Source organism: Oncorhynchus gorbuscha, linkage group LG06, assembly GCF_021184085.1.
Source record: "Oncorhynchus gorbuscha isolate QuinsamMale2020 ecotype Even-year linkage group LG06, OgorEven_v1.0, whole genome shotgun sequence".
Taxonomy (NCBI): domain Eukaryota; kingdom Metazoa; phylum Chordata; class Actinopteri; order Salmoniformes; family Salmonidae; genus Oncorhynchus; species Oncorhynchus gorbuscha.
The window spans coordinates 63,560,217-63,581,022 of NC_060178.1; the positions used below are offsets into that span (position 1 = coordinate 63,560,217).

Here is a 20,806-nt window from a genome sequence, read left to right on the forward strand (position 1 = left end):
GGACTGAAGTTTCTCTTTGCTTATTTGAGCTGTTCTTGCCAGAATAGGGACTTAGCCCTATTTGGTAAAATGATATCTTCTGTATACCACCCCTACCTTGTCACAACACAACTGATTGGCTCAAACGCATTAAGAAGGAAAGAAATTCCACAAATGAACTTTTAACAAGGAACACCTGTTAATTGAAATACATTTCAAGGTGACTTCCTCATGAAGCTGGTTGAGAGAATGCCAAGAGTTTGTAACGCTGTCATCAAGGCAAAGGGTGGCTACTTTGAAGAAACTCAAATATAAAATATATGTAGATTTGTTTAACACTTTTTTGGTTACTACATGATTGCATATGTGTAAATTTGTCATTTTCATGTCTTCACTATTATTCTACAATGTAGACCATTGTACACATAAAGCAAAACCCTGGAATGAGTAGGTGTGCTCAATCTTTTGACTGGCACTGTAACATAGAATAAAACAGAGATCCATGTGCTCCAGTAACAACATTCATACTGAGATGAACCATATAAATAAAAACCTTCTGCCACGACTACATAAATACTTTGCATTTATCAAGAATAATTTCAAAAGCAAGCATTCCGTCTGAAGTAACGTGATTGGATAAAACCACCACAGTTATGTTTTAGTTCAGGGATATTATATCCATACAAAAAAAATGATTTGGAAGGGGGGCAAGAACACAAAAGCAGGTGCTTAATCAAATAACTTACATTTTAAAATGATACATTTGAGAAAAATATTATATATCTTTCCCTCCACCCAAAAAGCTAAGAAAACGTAACAGAGATAGAACTACCATGTACAGTTAATATGCTGGTGAAACAAAATGGGTCATACACGTTTGGCCTATAAATAAACTGAACCAAGGATGACAGGGGAGAGACCATCTTCCCCCACAACATTATTTATTGCCCATTTCATTCAATCATCATGAGCTTGTAGTTTGCAAAAAAATCCAAAAAGTCCAAAAGAAGAGGAAAGTCATAGGTGATTTCTAAAAATAGATTATGCATTCAAATCAAAAGTGCTCACATAGTGAAGATATGAAAAGTACATCATCTGAAACATACATTTCCATATGGTGGAGGATTTCATTTTTGTTCTGCATTTCCACACTGTTGTCTTCCTGTAGACGCACAACACGGTATCCAGTCTAACAAAATATTCTTGTGTTACTCACAGTAAAACAAATCAAACTAATATTTATTCCCCAAATACAATTTGGATAAAACAGAGCCATTTGCTATGTGCATAGCTCCTGCAACGGCAACCACATTTTGATTGCAATCTTCTGCAAAACGGAAAAGCGGTTGCTGTAACCTTTAGTGATAAAACACTGAACTGTAACAAACATTTAAACTCACATTTTCAAGTGATAGAAAAAAAGTTACAGGGCACCTTAATGTCAACAAAAGCTCAATTATAGAAGGCAATTTTATATATGTATGTTTTAAAATGTTTGTGATCCCAAGCACTTACAGATTGCCATGAAACATTGATCCTCAATGCAAATTTCACCATCTAACTTTCCAGCTTCCCTTTAAAAGTATACTTTTAGGAAAACTAAACTGCTGTTCTTTTGGACAACAAGAGTGGTCTCCCCAAACCAAGTATGAATTGCATGACCAATTGTTTTACAAATCAACAATTTCACCCTCACCAGACCTCCTCAGCTGATCTTCAGAAGGTAACCTTCACCCCACCACCCCCACAGAAAAATGTTCTGAAGCCCATCCCTCGTCCTTGTCCTCTCTAGTGGAGCGCCTCCACACAGATCTGCTCCTCTGTGATGTCATCCAGCAGCTGGGCCTCCACTGGGCTGCATATGTCACTGTCATAAACCTCTGTCCCCAATAAGGCCTCCTCCAATGCCACCCCCTTATCCTTGAAACCATGTGGCTCCGAGGGGGAGGTGCTGGTGCTATCCACAGACTCCAGGTCCTCGATGCCTGCCCGGTAGTGAATCACAAGCAGGGTGAGAGCCTGGAGCCTCTCCCCAGACTTGGCCAGGGCGGCTGTGATCAGGGCCTTCCTCCGGGCATCCCCCGTCTCCCTCTCCTCCAGCATCAGGGCATTGTTGTGCTCCAGTTCCTGGTCGATCTCCTGCTGCAGCTTGTCTAGCATCAGCTCCAGCTTCTGAGAGCGCTCGTCAGTGGGCAGGCCCCGGTAAAGGTCGCGGCCGATCTCCTTCACTGCGATAAATACACTGTCGTCAAGTCCTCCCTCCCGCCGTACAAGCTTGGTGCTGCCGCCGGCTGCATGCTTGGAGGGGCTGGCCCCAGGGTAGGTTTCTGTATCGCTGCTCTCGTTGTCAGAGATGTCGGGGATGTGCACCACATCTGGCACATCAACCGCTTGCTCTGCCAGCCGGCTCTTTGGCACCTGGCGCAGATTGAGCAGACGGGAGCCGGTGTTGATGATGTGGCGGCTGAGGCCCGCAGTGGCGCGGTTGATGGTGGATTTGGCCTCCGGGTCGGCACTGCGTCGGTCGGTGGCGGCCACGCAGAAAGGGTGCTCGGCCAGGCACTTCTCTTGGCACTTCTTGTGGCAGACATAGGAACAGATCATGCACTGGGAGGCGGCCTTGGTCCACACCTTCTTCTTGCAGTACTCGCACCAGGTGGGGTTCTGGAACTGGGTGTCCTGAAAGTTGTGGCGCACCTCCACCAGCTGTATGGCACTGTAGGCCAGGTCGTCTCGGGGAACAAAGGAAAGCTGTTCCCTCTCCCTTAGCTCCTCATCCAGCATGCTGGCCTTCTTTTCACCCTCCATCAGCCCACCACACGTCTCGGACTCTCCATCAGCCAGGTAGCTGAAGTTGAGTGTGACGTCTCCATAGCAGAGCTTCTCGTTGAAGCCCTTGTGGGTGCTAAGGCTGCGCAGGGCGGTGCGGCTGACGCTGGCCCTGGGCTCTGGGGCTTCCAGTCTGAAAGTGCTCTGGTACTCAGACGAGGACAGACACTCCAGGGCAACATGCTCCAGTGTCAAGCTGACGTGGCCCAGACACAGCAGGCTGCCCAGCTTGAAGGGGTCTTTGCACCACAGGGCCGTGTTAAGGTACTTATGGTTGCTCTGCACCGCTAACACCACAGAACCATTGCCCCAATGGGCCGTCCGGTTGCGGAACATGATCTCTGAGGACTCCCACATTGAGTGGTCCTCCATGATGTCTCGGGTGATGATGGAGCTCTCAGACACCTTGTCTTTGACCAGTTCCTGCTTGCTGGGAGCAGAGGGGGCCCCTGGTGTCTCTTCGCAGGGCTCGGGTGGTTTGACCGCCGGCTTTGGTTCGGGCTGTTTCACAGGTGTCGTCACAGCACTGCCTTTGTCACCATTGCTTCCAGTGGAGTGTGTAGGAGTCTTTTCTGGAGTTTTCTCAGCTGCAGTGGTAGCTTCGCTCCCCTCCAGCAGACTTTGTGTTTCAGAAGAGGCTGACGTTAATTTAATGTGGGGTCTAGGGGGCACCAGCGGGCGAGTGGGTGGGGGTGGAGGGGGGACAGCGGGGCGCTGTGGCCCCTCTCCTGGCTCGCCACTCTTGTGTGGTGAGTGCTTTGGTGTGGGTGGAGGTCTGACCGGTGACTGAAGCCCTGCCAAGTTCAGTTTGCGGTTGAGGATGGGCGATATGCTCCCAAGGGGTTTGGAGGCCAAATTGGCCACAGTCCTTTTGGGGCTTTGGTTTACTGACAGGAAATCCTCCTTGGCCTCGGCGCTGCTGCTAAGCAGGCTAGACTTGGGGTCTGCAATCGACTCTTCAAACTCAGAGTCCATGTCTCTGCTGTCGGATATGTCGGCGAGGGCGGTGATGGGTGCCGGGTCCTCCTCATAGCCCCCCGGCGGGAGGATGAACCCGGGCTCCTCCAGCTGGCCCAGCCCCTCCTGGAGGGCTCCCAGGCCAATGGTGGTGCTCTGGTGACGCACAGGCCTCTCATACAGGACCAGCACCCTGTCCCCTGCCTGCTTCAGCAGTTTGGGCACTTGGACAGAGGATGTCACTTTGACACCTGCCCAGAGATAGAGAACATGTTAGACTCATATTGATATAAACAGTACAACTGAACAACATACATCCAGTATTACTGTATGCTGCTGTTCTTAAGTCACTTCAAATATCCTCAGGGATGCCAGATCATGCCACAGTCGGTTTACTTATACTGCATGGTCTTAGTGTCTTTACCGCCGATGGCGATGAGTCGATCGCCCCTCTGTAGGTCTGCCAGGGCAGCAGGAGAGTTGGGAGTGACTGTCTCGATGCTGACATGAACCGCATCACCCTCACAGTCGGGGATGTGCCTGAATGTCATACCCACACTGCCAAAGGGCCCTTTGATCACCTCTGCCTGAAACACACAGAGAGAAACAAACACACATAGCACTTTCAACCTAGGATCACTTTAAAACTAGAATCCTGAAGTGAAAACAATAACGAAGTGTTTTGCTAAAAAGCTAAGAAATGTCATCTCAAATGTATAGATAGAGCTATGGATGCATGGACTGACCATCCATGATATAAAAAATATACTTTTAACCATGTTTTGAGGCTATACAGTGTTTGTACGTAAGCTCATAAGGCATTTCTAAGTTATATTCTACAAGAATGAATGGGTATATAGAATAATGTGTAAGTCCAAAAATGGATGTAGCAACTAAGGATTCTACTTTAAGCTTGCTATGGATATCAGAACATTGAAGAAAATACAGTAAACCAAAGTATCACAGAACAGTTAACACCCTTATAGCATACAAATATTCAACAATATTAGTATTCACAACAAATGAAGAAATTCATTTCTAGACAGTAAGTAAACACTTGACTTCTTGGGAAGTCCTCTATTTATAGCAGTCGACTATAAACATCTCATATGTTGCCTGACTACAATATTTGATTTTGAAACATTAATAAATACATGCGGTGTTAATTTTGGCAGGGTTACCCGCATACAATACCCACTGTAGTGTGCGTAGGTCTCAAGCCCATAGTAAGTCAGCGCTAACTGGCTAGCTACTAATGTTAGCTAGCTACCCATGAAGAATTGACATCTGCTTTAACTTGCATAACATGGGGCAGCAGGGTAGCCTAGTGGTTAGGGAGTTGGACTAGTAACTGGAAGGTTGCAAGTTCAAACCCCTGAGCTGACAAGGTACAAATCTGAAAAAGGCAGTTAACCCACTGTTCCTAGGAAAATAAGAATTTCTTCTTAACTGACTTGCATAGTAAAGGTCAAATTAAAAAAATTGTTTAAGGTCATTTTTGACTGTTTAACTAGCTTAAACGATTCATATACAGTGCATTCAAAAAGTATTCAGACTACTTGATTTTTTCCACAATTATTCTAAAGTGAAATAAATAAAATACCATCAATCTACAGTACACACAATAATGACATAGCAAAAACAGGTTTAAACATTTTTGCAAATGTATTCAAAATAGACTTAAATATCACATTTACACAAGTATTCAAAACCATTAAATCAATACTTTGTTGAAGCATCTTTGGCAGCGATTACAGCCTCGAGTCTTCTTGGGTATGACACTACAAGCTTGGCACACCTGTATTTGGTGAGTTTCTCCCATTCTTCTCTGCAGATGCTCTCATGCTCTGTCAGGTTGGATGGGGAGTGTGGCTTGGGGTTGTTGTCCTGTTGGAAGGTGAATCTTCGCCCCAGTCGGAGGCCCTGAGCGCTATGGAGCAGGTTTTCATCAAGGATCTCTCTGTACTTTGCTCCGTTCATCTTTTCCTCAATCCGGTCTCCAAGTCCCTGCCGCTGAAAAACATCCCCATAGAATAATGCTGCCTCCACCATGCTTCACCGTAGTGATGGTGCCAGGTTTCCTTGGCATTCAGGCCAAAGAGTTCAAACTTGGTTTCATCAGACCAAAGAATCGTGTTTCTCATGGTCAGAGTTGCTTCAATATATCCACAGACTTTTCCTTAATCATGATGCAATCTGTTTTGTGAAGTGCACCAGTCCCTCCTGCAGCAAAGCACTCCCACAACATGATGCTGCCACCGACGAGCTTCACAGTTGGGATGGTGTTCTTCAGCATGGTCATTATGGCCAAACAGTTCTATTTTTGTTTCATCAGACCAGAAGATATTTCTACAAAAAGTATGATCTTTGTCCCCATGTGCAGTTGCAAACCGTAGTCTGGCTTTTTTATGGCGGTTTTTGGAGCAGCTTCCTTGCTGAGCGGCCTTTCAGGTAATCTCTAGGAGACAGAACGCGTCTCCTTCCTGAGCAGTATAACGGCTGCGTGGTCCCAAGGTGTTTATACTTGCATACTATTGTTTGTACAGATGAACGTGGTACCATCAGGCGTTTGGAAATTGCTCCCAAGGATGAACCAAAGGTCTACAATTTTTTTTCTGAGGTCTTCGCTGATTTCTTTTGATTTTCCCATGATGTCAAGCAAAGAGGCACTGAGTTTGAAGGTAGGCCTTGAAATACATCCACAGGTAAACCTCTAATTGACTCAAATGATGTAAATTAGCCTATCAGAAGCTTCTAAAGCCATGACATTATTTTCTGGAATTTTCCAAGCTGTTTAGAGGCACAGTCAACTTAGTGTATGTAAACTTCTGACCCACTGGAATTGTGATACAGTGAATTATTAGTGAAATAATCTCGTCTGTAAACAATTGTTGGAAGAATTACTTGTGATATGCACAAAGTAGATGTCCTAACCGACTTGCCAAAACTATAGTTTGTTAACAAGACATTTGTGGAGTGGTTGAAAAAATGAGTTTCAATGACTCCAACATAAGTGTATGTAAACTTCCGCCTTCAACTATATGGAAGCAAGGTTTGAAATTATCATGTTTAGTCAAATATTAAAATCGGACAATTTGCAATCTACAAATGATTTGTAATTGTGTTCCGGCCCCCTGACTATCTGCTCAAGAAAAAAAATCCCGGCTCCTGTTGAGTCATGCTGATGGCAGAGTCAGCACGAGTCCATGGGCCCATCCTGCCTGGTGTCAATGGTACAGACTGGTGGTGGTGGTGTAATGGTGTGGGGATTGAGCAATGTTTCCTTGCCTTGAAGAAAATGAAATATAGAGATAGAGGTGCTAGTGTCAGAGGTTACGTAAAACCAAACTGTTTTACTTGGCTCGCTCGGTTGTGGCTTGACAAGTAGAAATAAAAGCATAGCTACAAATAGAGAACATTAGGACAATTCAAGTTGGTTTAGCAATGGCAAATATACTTCGAATGAGTAGGCAACACTCACCAATAAGCCATCTATCCTCAACAGCTCAGGCCAACATTGCTGTTCTGCAGAATGGATGAGTTGTGTGTTCCACCTGGCCACCACATTCAGCAGCGTCTTTTGCGCATCACACAATGTGCAGGTGATAGGTTGAGTGAGTGGAAGCCTTTTCTGTTCACATAGTTGAACTTGTTTAGGGAGGGTGCTTTTATGGCGATGTGGGTGTCGTCTATTGCTCCATTCGTATTTGGGAAGCTATTGATGGCAAAGAAACCCCTCAACTTTAACCTGTTGTGAGATGGTGTATGGAAATTGTATGCAACTGTTCGTTTTGCTATTGATCACATCCAAAACACAGTCCGTCGAGCTGTGAGATGCCGATCGGTAAACTCCTGCCAAAAACCCTAGAGTGGAGAGCACTTGGATGTGCACCGGAGTGGCATGTGCTTGCCTTTCTAAAGTAGGTATTAAATCCTTACAAAAATCCTATAACATTGGTTTGGGGAAACTATGTCTGATGATCCAATTTGTACTTGACGCTAAAAAGTCCCACCTGTCTCTAAAAACGTGCTCTCTGCAAAATACAATAACTGTGCCAAATCTTCCAACAGAGCAAGATCGGCCAGCTCTCATTCCATTTCCCCATTTCCTTTAATAGTATTTCAACAATGGCTTCCCTTTCACACGTACCTCTAATTTAACAAATAACTGTACTTTATAAGGATTATTTTTGTAACAAATGCACTGTCAAGATATGTTGCATGACTTCACAATAAAAATTGATTAGAATTTCAACATATATTTGACCCATTCACTAGGCTACGCTTGACCAGCAGTTCCCGTATTCCGACCAATCGACACTGTGCGTACGCATGGTCATGGATGTAGATTTACGCACACTCTCAAGCAAACGTTCATATTGATAAATCTCACACCTTTTGTGGAAATGATACCCTGCATCGTTTACGCACAGATTTGTGCCTACAGATGATTGGTAAATGAGGCTCCTGGAGTTTACCAGCTGCCTCAATCACTGTCACAGCGCACTGAGAACAAGTCACGTATCCACCATTCAACGGTTGTGACGTCGGGGCAACCTGCTTTGTGTCTCCCTGGCCCAATGCAACATGACAGCATGTGTCGCTAAAGTGCAGTCCGTCTAAAGTTGGAGTCCCCCTCTAGTGTATGCAGATACTCATAACACCATGTCATCATGGGACAATTCCAACTATCAACATCGTGCACACACCAACACAACTATAGAATGGTGGAGGAAGTTGATGAAGTCAGTCAGATCTTGAATGAGAGTTCAAATGTGATGAGAGATTGATAGTTGAGGCAGAAGGGGAGACAGAGAGGACTCAGAGAAGCCAGAGAGACTGAGACGAACAACTGTAATTTCCCAGCTGTCATTTGGCATAATTCTCAAGGAGGGCACTGATCGAGTTAGGGGCGGGGATGAAAAAGCAAATGATCTATATGAGCTGGCAAGCCGAGGGGGGTTGATTCACTTGAAGCTGACGGATGATTTCAAACCTGGGATGGGAACCTTTTGGAGATAAAGAGATGTGGCTACATCACAATGTAACACTGTAGGCAAGAACAGATCATAATGGTTTATATTTCTAATAAAAGTTTCAGGTATCATCAGAAAAAGTAAAATGGTAACTTGTGCTTTTGACGTACATTTATTTGACTATTTTATTGTTGGAAATCAAATGATTGTGCAATCATAAAGAACTGCAGATTATCTTGACTATGTTCACACATGTTGCAGATGGTTTAAATATACTTACAATACACCAGAAAAATAAAAACACCGTTGAGGTGTGAACCATGAAAATAGCCTGTAGGCCTTGTCACATTGGGAAGCAACTGACAGAATGCTTTAAAAATAATAATAATAATAAAAATAACAAAAAACAATATGTTTCGTCACATACACCATATAGGTGCAGTGAAATGTGTTGTTTTACAGGGTCAGCCAAATTAGGGTTAAGTGCCTTGCTCAAGGGCACAGACAAAATAAAATATTGTCAGCTCAGGTTTTCAAACCAGTGACCTTTCGGTTACTGGCCCAACGATCTAACTGCTAGGTCACCTGCCACCATTATATGGTGTGAACAGCAGTTTTTTAAAGTTAGTCCTATAACCTGTTTATAAATCCTGTGGACCCACCTACCTTTTCATTTGAGACATTCCAAATTCATTTAATGCAGGTCTCTGCCTCACGGCTTAACTTGATCTGGCCACGTTGCTCCCCTTTCCTAGAATGCCCTAACGACATTTAAAAGGCAACAGGTGTTTGTGGGGAAACTAGGAGAACAGCAAAGCTAACAGTAGCTCTAAAGACAAACTGTGCACAAGAGCCTTTAAAGTCATCAAAATTGTGCACAAGTCAATGATTGAAGACCACTGTCTATCTAAGGATTAAATGTCAGGAATTGTGAAAAACTGAGTTTAAATGTATTTGGCTAAGGTGCATGTAAAAACTTTCGACTTCAACTGTGTAAATATACACACACAATGTTCTTACACAAATTTAATGTATATATATATATATATATATATATATATATATATATATATGAAAAAAAAAATTGCAAGTGTCAAACAGAGTTGACAGCATGCTCTTGTAATATTAGAGGAGGAAACTACACATTTTGTCGGCAAGTCAAACTATGGGGGCCAATCTTGCCAAAGAAAACATGTTTTCCCCCTTTTCTAAAATAAGAGGCCAGTGAGATTCAGAAGAGGGTCTGAAACCACACATACCGTCAGCTCCAAAATGATTGGAACCCTTGATAAAAGACGAGCAAACTCAAAATACTGTATAATCTATGCCAAAATAATTACACTAATACAATTGCTCAGAGAAAGAGATATTGTTTAACAAGTCATAATTACTTTTCTCAAAAAAATAGGGGACAAAATTATTGGCACCCTTGTTTTAAATACATTTACCTTTAAATACCCTTACCTGGCAAACATGATGGCAATGGGCCTTTTAATAAAATGTTTTAGGAGATTGGAGAACACATTGGGAGGGATTTAGACAATTCCTCCATAAGTAATCTTTCCAGATTCTTGATATCCTTCGTCTGTGCTTATGGACTGCCCACTTCAATTCAAACCACAGGTTTTCAATGGGGTTCAAGTCTGGAGACTGAGATGGCCATTGCAAAATGTTGATTTAGTGGTCAAGTAACCATTTCTTTATGGATTTTGATGTGTGCTTGGGGTTACTGGCTTGCTAGAAGATTCACCTGCGTCCAAGTTTCAGCCTCCTGGCAGCGGTAACCAGGTTTTTGGCTAAAATGTCCTAGTACTGTGTAAAGTTCATGATGACGTAGACCTTAACAAGGGCCCCAGGAGCAGTGGAAGCAAAATAGCCCCATAACGTCAAAGATCCACCACCATATTTTACAGTAGGTATGAGTTAATCTTTCTTTCGAAGCCAAACCCACCACTAGCCCAAGAGCTATATTTTCATGTAATCCAACACACGTAAATGACTGGAGTATGCTAAACGGCAATGGCCTTGGATTGGAACCTGTGCTGTGGTCAGATTATATGAAAATAGAGTTCTTAGGCCATGTACACCAGTGGTGGAAAGCTGCATAAAAAGAAAAGACCATACCTACTGTAAAATATGTGGACTTGCTCATCAAAAAAATCTCTTTCTCTGAGTAATTGTATTAGTATAAAATATTATTTAAAAAAATGTAGCATGCAATATAGCTCAGAAATGTTCATTGTATTATTTATTTTCATTCAGTCTTTTTCGTTCATCTATCAAGGGTGCCAATCATTTTGGACCCGAGTGTACATAAAGCAATTCACGCTCAACATTTAGCATGGCAGAGTGAATATCAAGGGTGCCGCCACTATTACTGAGGCTAATATCTTCTTTGTGCCAGGAGCGGAAACGCTGTGTGATCTAAACCGGAGGCTTTCATCTGAGAATGTCTGCCTCTGAAAGCATTGCAATCCACTTCAGTCGCTGGTTATGATGCAAATCACACACAAGGCTGCGACTGACAAAAGACAATTTAACATCAGATCGAATGGTCTGCTATACACTGCTATAGTCACGAAGCAAATTCAATTGAGGGCAAACCATCAGCTGGATCCTCATGAGTTTCAGCATCCAACCTGAAGAAAAACTGATCTCTGAACTAGACATTCAGTCTAAAACCTCATATTTCTAATAAGCATTAAACAAAACTGTTTTCATGGTACTGCAGCTTATCAATATTTTGTGATGACAATGCTCGCCAAGGGCCTCCCGGGTGGCGCAGTGGTTAAGGGCGCTGTACTGCAGAGACTCTGGGTTCGCGCCCAGGCTCTGTCGTAACGCACAATTGGCCTAGTGTCGTCCGGGTTAGGGAGGGCCTGGTCGGTAGGGATGTCTTTGTCTCATCTCGCACCAGCGACTCCTGTGGCGGGCTGGGCGCAGTGCATGCTAACCAAGGTTGCCAGGTGCACGGTGTTTCCTCCGACACATTGGTGCGGCTGGCTTCCGGGTTGGATGCGCACTGTGTTAAGAAGCAGTGCGGCTTGGTTGGGTTGTGTATCGGAGGACGCATGACTTTCAACCTTCGTCTCTCCCGAGCCCGAATGGGAGTTGTAGCGATGAGACAAGATAGTAGCTATTACAACAATTGGACACCACGAAATTGGAGAGAAAATGGGGTAAAAATCCCCCCCCCAAAAAAAATTTTTTTTAAGAATGCTCACCGGGTCAAGGAGGGTTAGGCTTGAAGCTCATCAGTTTGCCTTGAATAGGATTTGTAGGAAATCGGTTTATCTGATAGGCATGTCACCTCTTGAAGGCTCTCAAAAATGAGACACTATACAAAAGAAGAAAGCAGAGATAATACCCTCTGCTATGACTGTTCTACATGCCCTGGCAGCAAGACCCTGAGATAGACATCCTGTGTGTGTCCATGTCACTGTTTCAGCCAGGCCAATAATTTCAGGGAGCAGGTAAACAGATGCTGCAGCTCACCAGGGCTGTGCAGCGCTCCGCACCACATCAATTTAAACGGATGCTGTACACGGTCCCTATAGATCAGCACGCCTGGCCCACAGATGGCCTACCTGCCATGAATTAAAAAGAGGCACACCAAAACACACACCTCCCTGAGGAGGAATATTCATTGACCAGCATTAATGTCCCCTCGAGCTGAGTGTACAACATGGTACCATTGTCTTGAGTGACATGTGATTACATTCATAGGGGTGATGTAACACTAAAAAGCTTTACAGTTAGATGACCAAGTCGTAGGCTGCAGCAAAATAATGCAGGGTTGAATACATCTATGCTTACAGTTACAGCACTTCAAGTAGTTATACTGAAAAAATGATCGCCTTGCACTGAGCGGAAATCATATGTTTTTCAGTACAGGAAGTGAGGGGAGTCAACACCATTTATGACTAAATACAACTCCACTACGTCCTTTATTCAGTTAATGTTCACAGGGAAACAAGTAGTGAAATCGTAAACATAAAATTGCAGGATGATTCACACAAAAAAAAACAGTGTCCCCACAAATACAATTGTATGCTCTGCTAAGCAACATTGCCTCTGAACAGAATGCACAGACATCAAATTGTACATTGCAATTGTAATGACAGGCCGTCTGACAGAGTACATTGGTGAGAAACAAATGACCCATGTAGCAGATGCCAAGAGATTGAGAAGCGGCGGGTAGCCTAGTGGTTAAGCGGTGGAAAATCTGTCGATGTGCCTTTGAGCAAGGCACTTAACCCTAATCGCTTCTGTAAGTCACTCTGGATAAAAGCATCAGCTAAATTACCAAAATGTCAAATGTAAATGAGCAAATATGCCAAGTTGAGGCACATGGATGGGTGTGTGTGTGTGCTGACGGACAGTCATTGAAGCTATTGTGCTCAAACACAGTAGCCTTGCATATATACCTGTTGCTCGAGCAACGCCGCTGTTCAATCTACCTCTTCATCCACCCCCTGGGTCATATGAGAGCAGAGTTTTTTGTTTTTTTTGTGAAGTGCAAATAGTGCCTTCTCCCCTCCCACATGCTGTGTGCACAACACACATAAACACACACACACACGGTGGACACTGACAAGAAAGAAAACCCCAAATGAATTTAGAAATAAGACTGTTGTTCTGCTGTTCTCTCCCAGATGTTCATTAAAGAGTGTTTGTCCCGGGCTCCTTCAGAGTTATGGTCTACTGTACATCGATGATTCATTCAACTAACATAAGAGAAACCAGCACAACCTCTTATAATCCACCAGTGCTGCTGCTGACACAAAACAATTATATTCCTTTCAGCTTGATGTTAGTATCCAAATATTAATATAAAGTATATACATCTACAGTATGTGTCAGTAAACACATTTTTTTATCATTTAGGGAAAAAAAAGGAAAGACTGAATATCAACCATGGTGTTGGACAAAAACAGACCTGAAATTCAACTAATGAAAAACCATGTGTGCCAAACAGGCCTTTTTTATGGCACTTTTCGTGCTTAAAGTTGTTTTTAAATGGCTTTTACCCTCAAATGACATTGTTTTATTATTTTATGTGGGTGCTTAATCTCAAGCGCGAGCTGAAGTGACTGAGTAATCTAGTTAACATTGACAGAGAACAGACAGCTCTTGGTTTCTTCTCACTGGGGAGAAAAACAAACAGGAAGCGTAGCAACAGTGAATGGCCTCGGTGTAAATAGAACAATTTTCTGCCTATTTCAGCAAACCTATCTTTTATCTGTGCTGCCATGAAGAACAAATGAAAGGTTAATATGACTTATTTAGCAGGTATTCCTGATTAAAATACACATTCGTCTGTAGCCTCGTCCTCCGCTTGAGTAAGAATACAGTTGGCCATTATCTTCTTTGATTCGTCACAGTATCTATTTAAATCGCACGTTGGATTTTTACTTAAATTGGCCTGTACTGTGAAATCTATTCAATAGTTCGTTGATAATGTGTGCGTGTCTTCTTTGTTATTATGTAGCCTAATGAAATTATGTGAAATTCTATGACAGAGAAATTTTAGATAAATGTTCAACTTCAGCACTCCCTACATCAACGTCCATGTGTAGACTGACACCATGCTAGATGCCAAAATATAAGCAGCAATATCATGACGTTAGGCAGCAAGAGGTAAAAAACTAGAAAGGTTAGCCAAAACAAACACAGTTTCAGTGGTTTTGCACTATTCTGAAAAAATATAAAACATGTCAACGATACTAGCCCCTTAATTTCCTTCTGCCTCAAATTGTTTCATATAATACCCTGTATAGGCCAGGTAGTGCCACAGTCATAGCTTAACCAGCTTCATCTATATTTCAGTTTGTACCTCTAAAAGCACATGTTACAAGAGTGTAACATGTGCTTTTAGAGGTACAAACTGAAATCTAGAAGACCTGAGAGGGCTGGGGCTTCTGCAGAATGGCTGAACTTGAAGCTCCTCTCGGGCTGGACTAGGGGGTTGCACGTGAGCAGAGTGTCTGCCGGATGCTGGTCGGGGTGAACAAATCCTTTTCCCTGTCACTGGGCTGCCCAGTAATCTAATCTAATGCCACATGTCAGATCGATTTGTGTATGCTTATAGGGTATAAGTCCCTGCAAGGCATGCAGACAGCTACTGCAGGGGGTCCGCGGCCAGATCTCAAAATATATTTAAAAATACATGTTTATGAATATTATTAAAAACAGATTAAACATATTTTGGCAAAGGGAATAAGTTGAGGGTGTAATACAGTATTATGGATCTAGAATTTCTGCTCTTTCCGACAATTATCAATGTTTTCAACTCAATACTTGTTGTTTTCCCCAAAATAAATACATTTAGAAAAAAAAATATATATATACATATATATATTTCCCCCCCCCATGCTTTAAAATGGCAAAGTTCTCCCTCTGCCTCATGGAAAAATGTGTCGAATTTCAGGATATTAGCTTTAAAACTGCATTTAAAAAAATCTCTGCCACATGACAAAATGTGTAGAATTGCAGGAAATTTGCTTGAAAACTGCTAAATTCTCTCTGACACCAAGAGGAGGGCCTTTAAAATGTTCCTTCCCAGTGCCAGAGCCTTGGTTTGTCTGGCCATGCACTGTCAAAAAGTCATAGTAAAACTCTAAGTATGCTATTTTTACCTCACTTGAGTTGTGTTCTGATTATGAGGGGGTCCCCAATGAATTAGGCATCACAAAAAGCATCCCCAGCCCCCAAAAAGTTTGGCAACCCCTGCGATATGGAATAGAATGTGTAAGAGCGAATGTGACTGTGTGGTTATTTTTATATGGCTGGTTATAGCTGCCTGGTTTAACAGATTTAATAGGAGGTCTCATAATGGATGTTTCATCAATAATCTCTGTTTTGTATGTGAAGCATTGCAATCTGTTTAACCCAAAAACGTTTAATTGAAGGAGAAAGCCAATTACATTACTGGTTGGGCATGTTGCAGATGTACTTGCTAAATCAGGCCTCACACGTAAGTGACATAATTATCGTTGCCTGTCATGGTTGCCCTTCCTCTTTCGTGAAAAGTAAATAACGCTCTAAATCAACTATTCAAATACCTATTTATTTTACTGAAATGTATGTCCCTCAGTTTTATGCCATTGGTGTTACCGCCTTGAAAATCACAGATTACAGTACAAAGATATACAAGGACGTTGAGCATTCTCTCCATTGGCGAACTGCTACTGGGGAAGAGGTCTGTCTATATTAAATACAATTATTAGCTAATCACACCCTTTTAGTATGTCATACATTTGAGGACTCCATTGATCATTTGGTGTGTGTAAATTCAAGTGTCACTTGGTGGTAGTCAATTTAAATGAAGCATTAGTGGCCTCCACTAATAATTAAGTAATTAAGCTACTATATTAGTTATTTTAGAATGGGAAGATGTACCCAAATACATTTAAATAATACAAATCTAGAAAAATTGAGTTGACAAAGCTTGCGGTCTAATTTATGATCGTGTTTGTCATCAAAAGTTATTTGAATTTTAATGTTTCCACTGTGACTTATGATAGGAGGCCGGGTTCAAAAGCAAGGGGACAAAAGAGTTGTTATGGAGACGAACACAAAAAAGGTACTCATGCCCCCCTTCCCCCTAATTTGCACTTGCATATACAGCCTCCCCTGTAGGTTCTTCACCCACACGTAGTCCACAGGTCTGTTTATAGCAGACCTATTGTCCTTCGCACCCAGATAATAATCTCTCATCAGCAGCGGTTTTCCCAAATGGAAATAAAACCACCACAAAGACACAAAATGTCCTTCCTCTCATATCAGCAATTTCCTTTCAAACAGCAATGACACACTTTTATTTTCCTTATCACGTTGGCATTTAATTATTTATTCTTGGTCCTTTGAGCTCCAACGTGCAGCTTGTCAATCAGGCAAATGCAGTGTTAGCCTGATCATATCCTTGTTTGAACTTCTCAAGTGGAGGCTCTCTATGGGATCGCAGGTGCTACTCAGCTCTCTGGGACTTCTCAATCCTGACTTGCCTGATTAACTCCTGGCATTTACTTAGCTTACCTTAGGAGCTGATTGGAGCCCGTAGGTAAACAGCAACACAGTGTATTAGTCTGGTCCAACCACAGTGTATTAGAACATCCCCTGCCAACCAACCATTTGAACCCTACCAGAGCAGACATGGAGCCAGTCCCATAGCAACCCCCTCCAGCACCAGTCTCTTCATTTGTCTCTTAGCCTTCCTGTGTACTATCAGAGTTTTGGATCAGAGGAAATGCAAACTGCAGCAGGAAAAAATTCTAAGAAAAGAAATTACCATCAATTTATTTCATACTGAATGAAGTTAAACTGAGGAGAAAAAACATGGCCCTTGTCAGAGGAATATAAGCTGATCATAAAACTAAACAGTTCTCCTTCAGCTCATCTGAGCAGTTTGCCAACTAGTGTGATCTACTGTAGGCTATAGCCTAAAATCCATCTGCTGTGAGTTTATACCGGTACTAATAAAACAAACATTGATTTGCTGTGCCACAGCAAAAATCAATATTTTTCTCTTTATTTTTCTCCAACATCATAGTATTTCTACCAAACTTAGTTGTAATAAACTTGTGTTATGCTTTTCTTCAGTAAATAGATCTGTTTGGGTACAACAACAGCTTTCTAAAAGGTTATGTAGTTCTTTGTGGCACTGTGGCCACCAAACCTGCCTGCGCATGAAACACAGAGCATCGCATTTGGTTAATTTCCTCACAGTATTGATGTTTCTTTCAGAACCTGGGTCAATTCTGACATATAGCAGCAAATAACGTGAGGTCATTCACGCTCGAATGAGTGATGCTGTCCAAGGTATCAGATGAAGGCATTCCGAGCCCAAATGACAGGAAGTCAGTAATGTGGTTGTGGCGAGGTCTGTCATGCTCACCCTCCGAGGTGAATCGATTGTAAATTCAATGATGATAAACAGCCTACGAGACCTGGTGTCTATGTCTTTAATCTGTTCCCACCTTGCAGACACACAGCTGTAAACAGAACTATAGTGGGCCATTTATTGGCCACACCTAGGAGGAAGGCGCTGATAAGTGTCACACAATCCGGCAGTCAATTTGTTTGCCATGTAACAGATATTGAGGTGACAGCAGTTCTCCAATGGCTAGATCATCAACTATCCCCACTGGGTTAAGAAATAAAAGTATTTTACTGGATTTTGAGAGAGTTGATGCATGTCAATACATTTTCCACATACATTTTCGATCCATTAATATGTGTCAAAGGCATTTTTGTTACCTACAGTGGTTCATCCTTTAAAAGTTGCAGCGTACTGCGGTGCAGCTTGCATGGTGCCGCAGAATTTTATGGCACGTTATTTACGTGTGAATCACTGGTAGCATTAATGCTAGTTAGTGCTAGTTTGCCCACCAGAGGGCATCTTTGAGAAGCATTTGATAGCCTTCAATAGTGGCTGTACTAGAGAATTTAAAACCTTTTTGAAAGAACATAGTATACGGGACAGATTTTAAGAAAAGTTGCTTGTTTAATTTGATTCATATTATGATGTTTCTATTCCAAGAAAAACACAAAAAAACTTGGGGTTTCCGTTAGGATGGAACGGAAAATATGGCACTGTACAACATGACGGTCGGGAGTACAGTACTGGACTACTTCGCTAAAGAATCCCCGTGTCGTGCGGGCATGTGGGAGACCGGGGTTCAATTCCCCGACAGGGAGGAAGGAGTAGGCTGTCCTTGTAAATAGGAATTTGTTCTTAACTGACTTGTCTAGTTAAAGGTTACACGAGCATAACATTTTTATTCCCTAATTTTCTAATTGTAGTCTAACCAATACCCAAATGGAAATTCAGTGAAAATAAAAATCTAATTGATTTATCAAGACCAGTCCCCATGCTTGTTTCAGAGCAGTGCGATACTGTGCTAAAATAGTTGTAGGCTATTGCTTCAAATTCTATTGCTTCTAACTTCAATATACTCTTTAAATAAATAAGACCTACACCACTTTTAACAGCACATTACTCAACACTAGTGAGACTCATGTCGCCTACGGTTGGCCTTCAGTATATCGAAAAATATGACGTGACTCTTCCAATAATTACATAGAGGATTGGAGGATATTTCTGTAATTCAGTGATATTTATTCCCATAGTAATTCATTATGGAGCCATAACTAAATAAACATCTGCATTTTGAAAGAGTATTTTTATAATTACTTTATTATGAAAGCATAAAGATGCCATTATTAGTTACATTGTTTTAGGTTGAACGTGCAGACTGGCACTAAGAACAAACAGCTAGAACGTTTCCCTAGTCAGCGACATTATTAGTGCAATGCCTCAAAGTGTTGCCAGTGTGGCGAGGTGGGGGTCCTTCCTTCCTTCCATCCCTCCCTCCCTCCGGGCTAGGTCGGTCTTCTGTGCACAGCTCTGCGGCCCATCCCGTGGCCCCTGACCCCGTGCCTTGAACCTCACACGCTTTCAGTGGATACAGCAGGAGAACTGCAAGGCAATCCCATTGTGCGCCACTCGGGAGCCATGACCGATATATATTGTCCTGCTAATAACGGGGTTAATAATATATCTGTGAGAATATACAACAGGCTTTTATATAATTCTAAACTAATAAATAATAACTTTGTTCAAAAAAATAATATTTTGGAGATGATTTTGTATTCAAATAACATCAAATGAGCGAGAAAAAGGGCATTCTTGAACATGGGGTGAAACATCGTTACTAATTTGTAAATAAAGCCAGTTTGTTATTTAGAATTATTTATTTCTGTTTTTAGAGGGAGAGAAACCAATAACCTACAGTCATCTCATGTGACTCCCAGTCGAGGCCAGCTCGGGTATTGAACCAGCATCTGTAGCAACACAGCTTGCACTACTATGCAGTGTCTTAGACACTGAATGAAGTATAACGTGACCGATCGGGAGTGGCCTACAGTAAGAGCAAAATAATCCTAACAAAATAAAATAATAAAACCTTAGTGTAACAACAGTTTTCGTAAGTAATACTGAAGTTGTGCACAATTATCAGTTTATATTTAGGTTTATGTCACCCATTCATTGTCAGAGACACAGTAGGACACAAAAGCATAATCGGTGCTCCATCTCCCCCGTGCGCTGGTCTGGAGCAATGAAGTGGTGACGCAGGTTATCATGCTAAACCACACATTACCTAAGTCCCGCAGCATAATCACAAAACTTTTAGTGGCGCAACCACTGCATATTATCACTGTCCCTCAGGGAATTGAATAGCCACACCAACACGATGAAAAGCAACTAAAAAATACCTGATAAACCATCTACTTTTTCACATCCTCCATCCATGTAAATCAAACATTTGCCTCAAGAGAAGAGCTTGAAGAGCTCTGCCACACAACAAAGGAGCCAGTAAGTGCACTGTGTATACCTGACCTGTATGGTGGAGTTTGGGGTTGTGTGCAGCCCATCGCCTGAATGAACCTCATCTTTGCAGGGCAGAATGAGCAGGGGCAGGCGAGGTCAAAGGGAGGGGGAGAGAGAGCGAGGGAGACAGACCTGTCAATTGACTGCCTTTCATCAGCTGTCAGTGCGAACCATGCACAAGGTGGATTAAAAGAGACAGGAACGCACACACGCTGGAGTGGAACATCAAACAGTGGGGAGTGAAGAGGTGCGTCAGAGTATCTCTGATGACACCAATGGACACAGGAAGTGCTCCCTTTCGATTGCTCCAAACGAGCACTGGTGAGATGCTGAAGGCCAGACTGCAGAGATGGACACATGGAGTTGTTCCAGGTGAACTGGCAAAATGAGAGAGGATCCTTTGTGAAAACGGGATGCAGAAAAATGACAGTTCTTAAGGCGTCCGCATACTTCCCATGCGAAACAGTTTGTGCATCTATTATGATGGCATTTTGTGATGTTATTTGTTCATTTTAGTCTTTGGCAAGGGTTTTTTCTGACTGTTTGGGCAAACATTTTTCTTGAGGCTATCCACTGTTTGATAGGGATTCTTCAATTAAGTGTGTTGTCATTCAAGGAGGGAAGACTCGTTTTCATGCATATTTCTTAAATTGAGAAATACTGCACCAAACAT

General features: G+C 42.4%; 1 protein-coding gene across 1 annotated transcript in view; it reads right to left on the reverse strand.

The window, feature by feature from the left end:
- Positions 1-333: 333 nt before the first annotated feature.
- LOC124038223 (PDZ domain-containing protein 8-like) overlaps positions 334-20,806 on the reverse strand; it is a 64,321-nt gene continuing 43,848 nt past the window's right edge. The window contains exons 4-5 of the mRNA XM_046353817.1: positions 4,190-4,352; positions 334-4,016 (exon numbers count right to left, since the gene is read on the reverse strand). Of these exons, the coding sequence (XP_046209773.1) occupies positions 1,768-4,016; positions 4,190-4,352 (2,412 nt within the window). The 3' untranslated portion in view covers positions 334-1,767. The remainder of the gene's footprint in view (positions 4,017-4,189; positions 4,353-20,806) is intronic.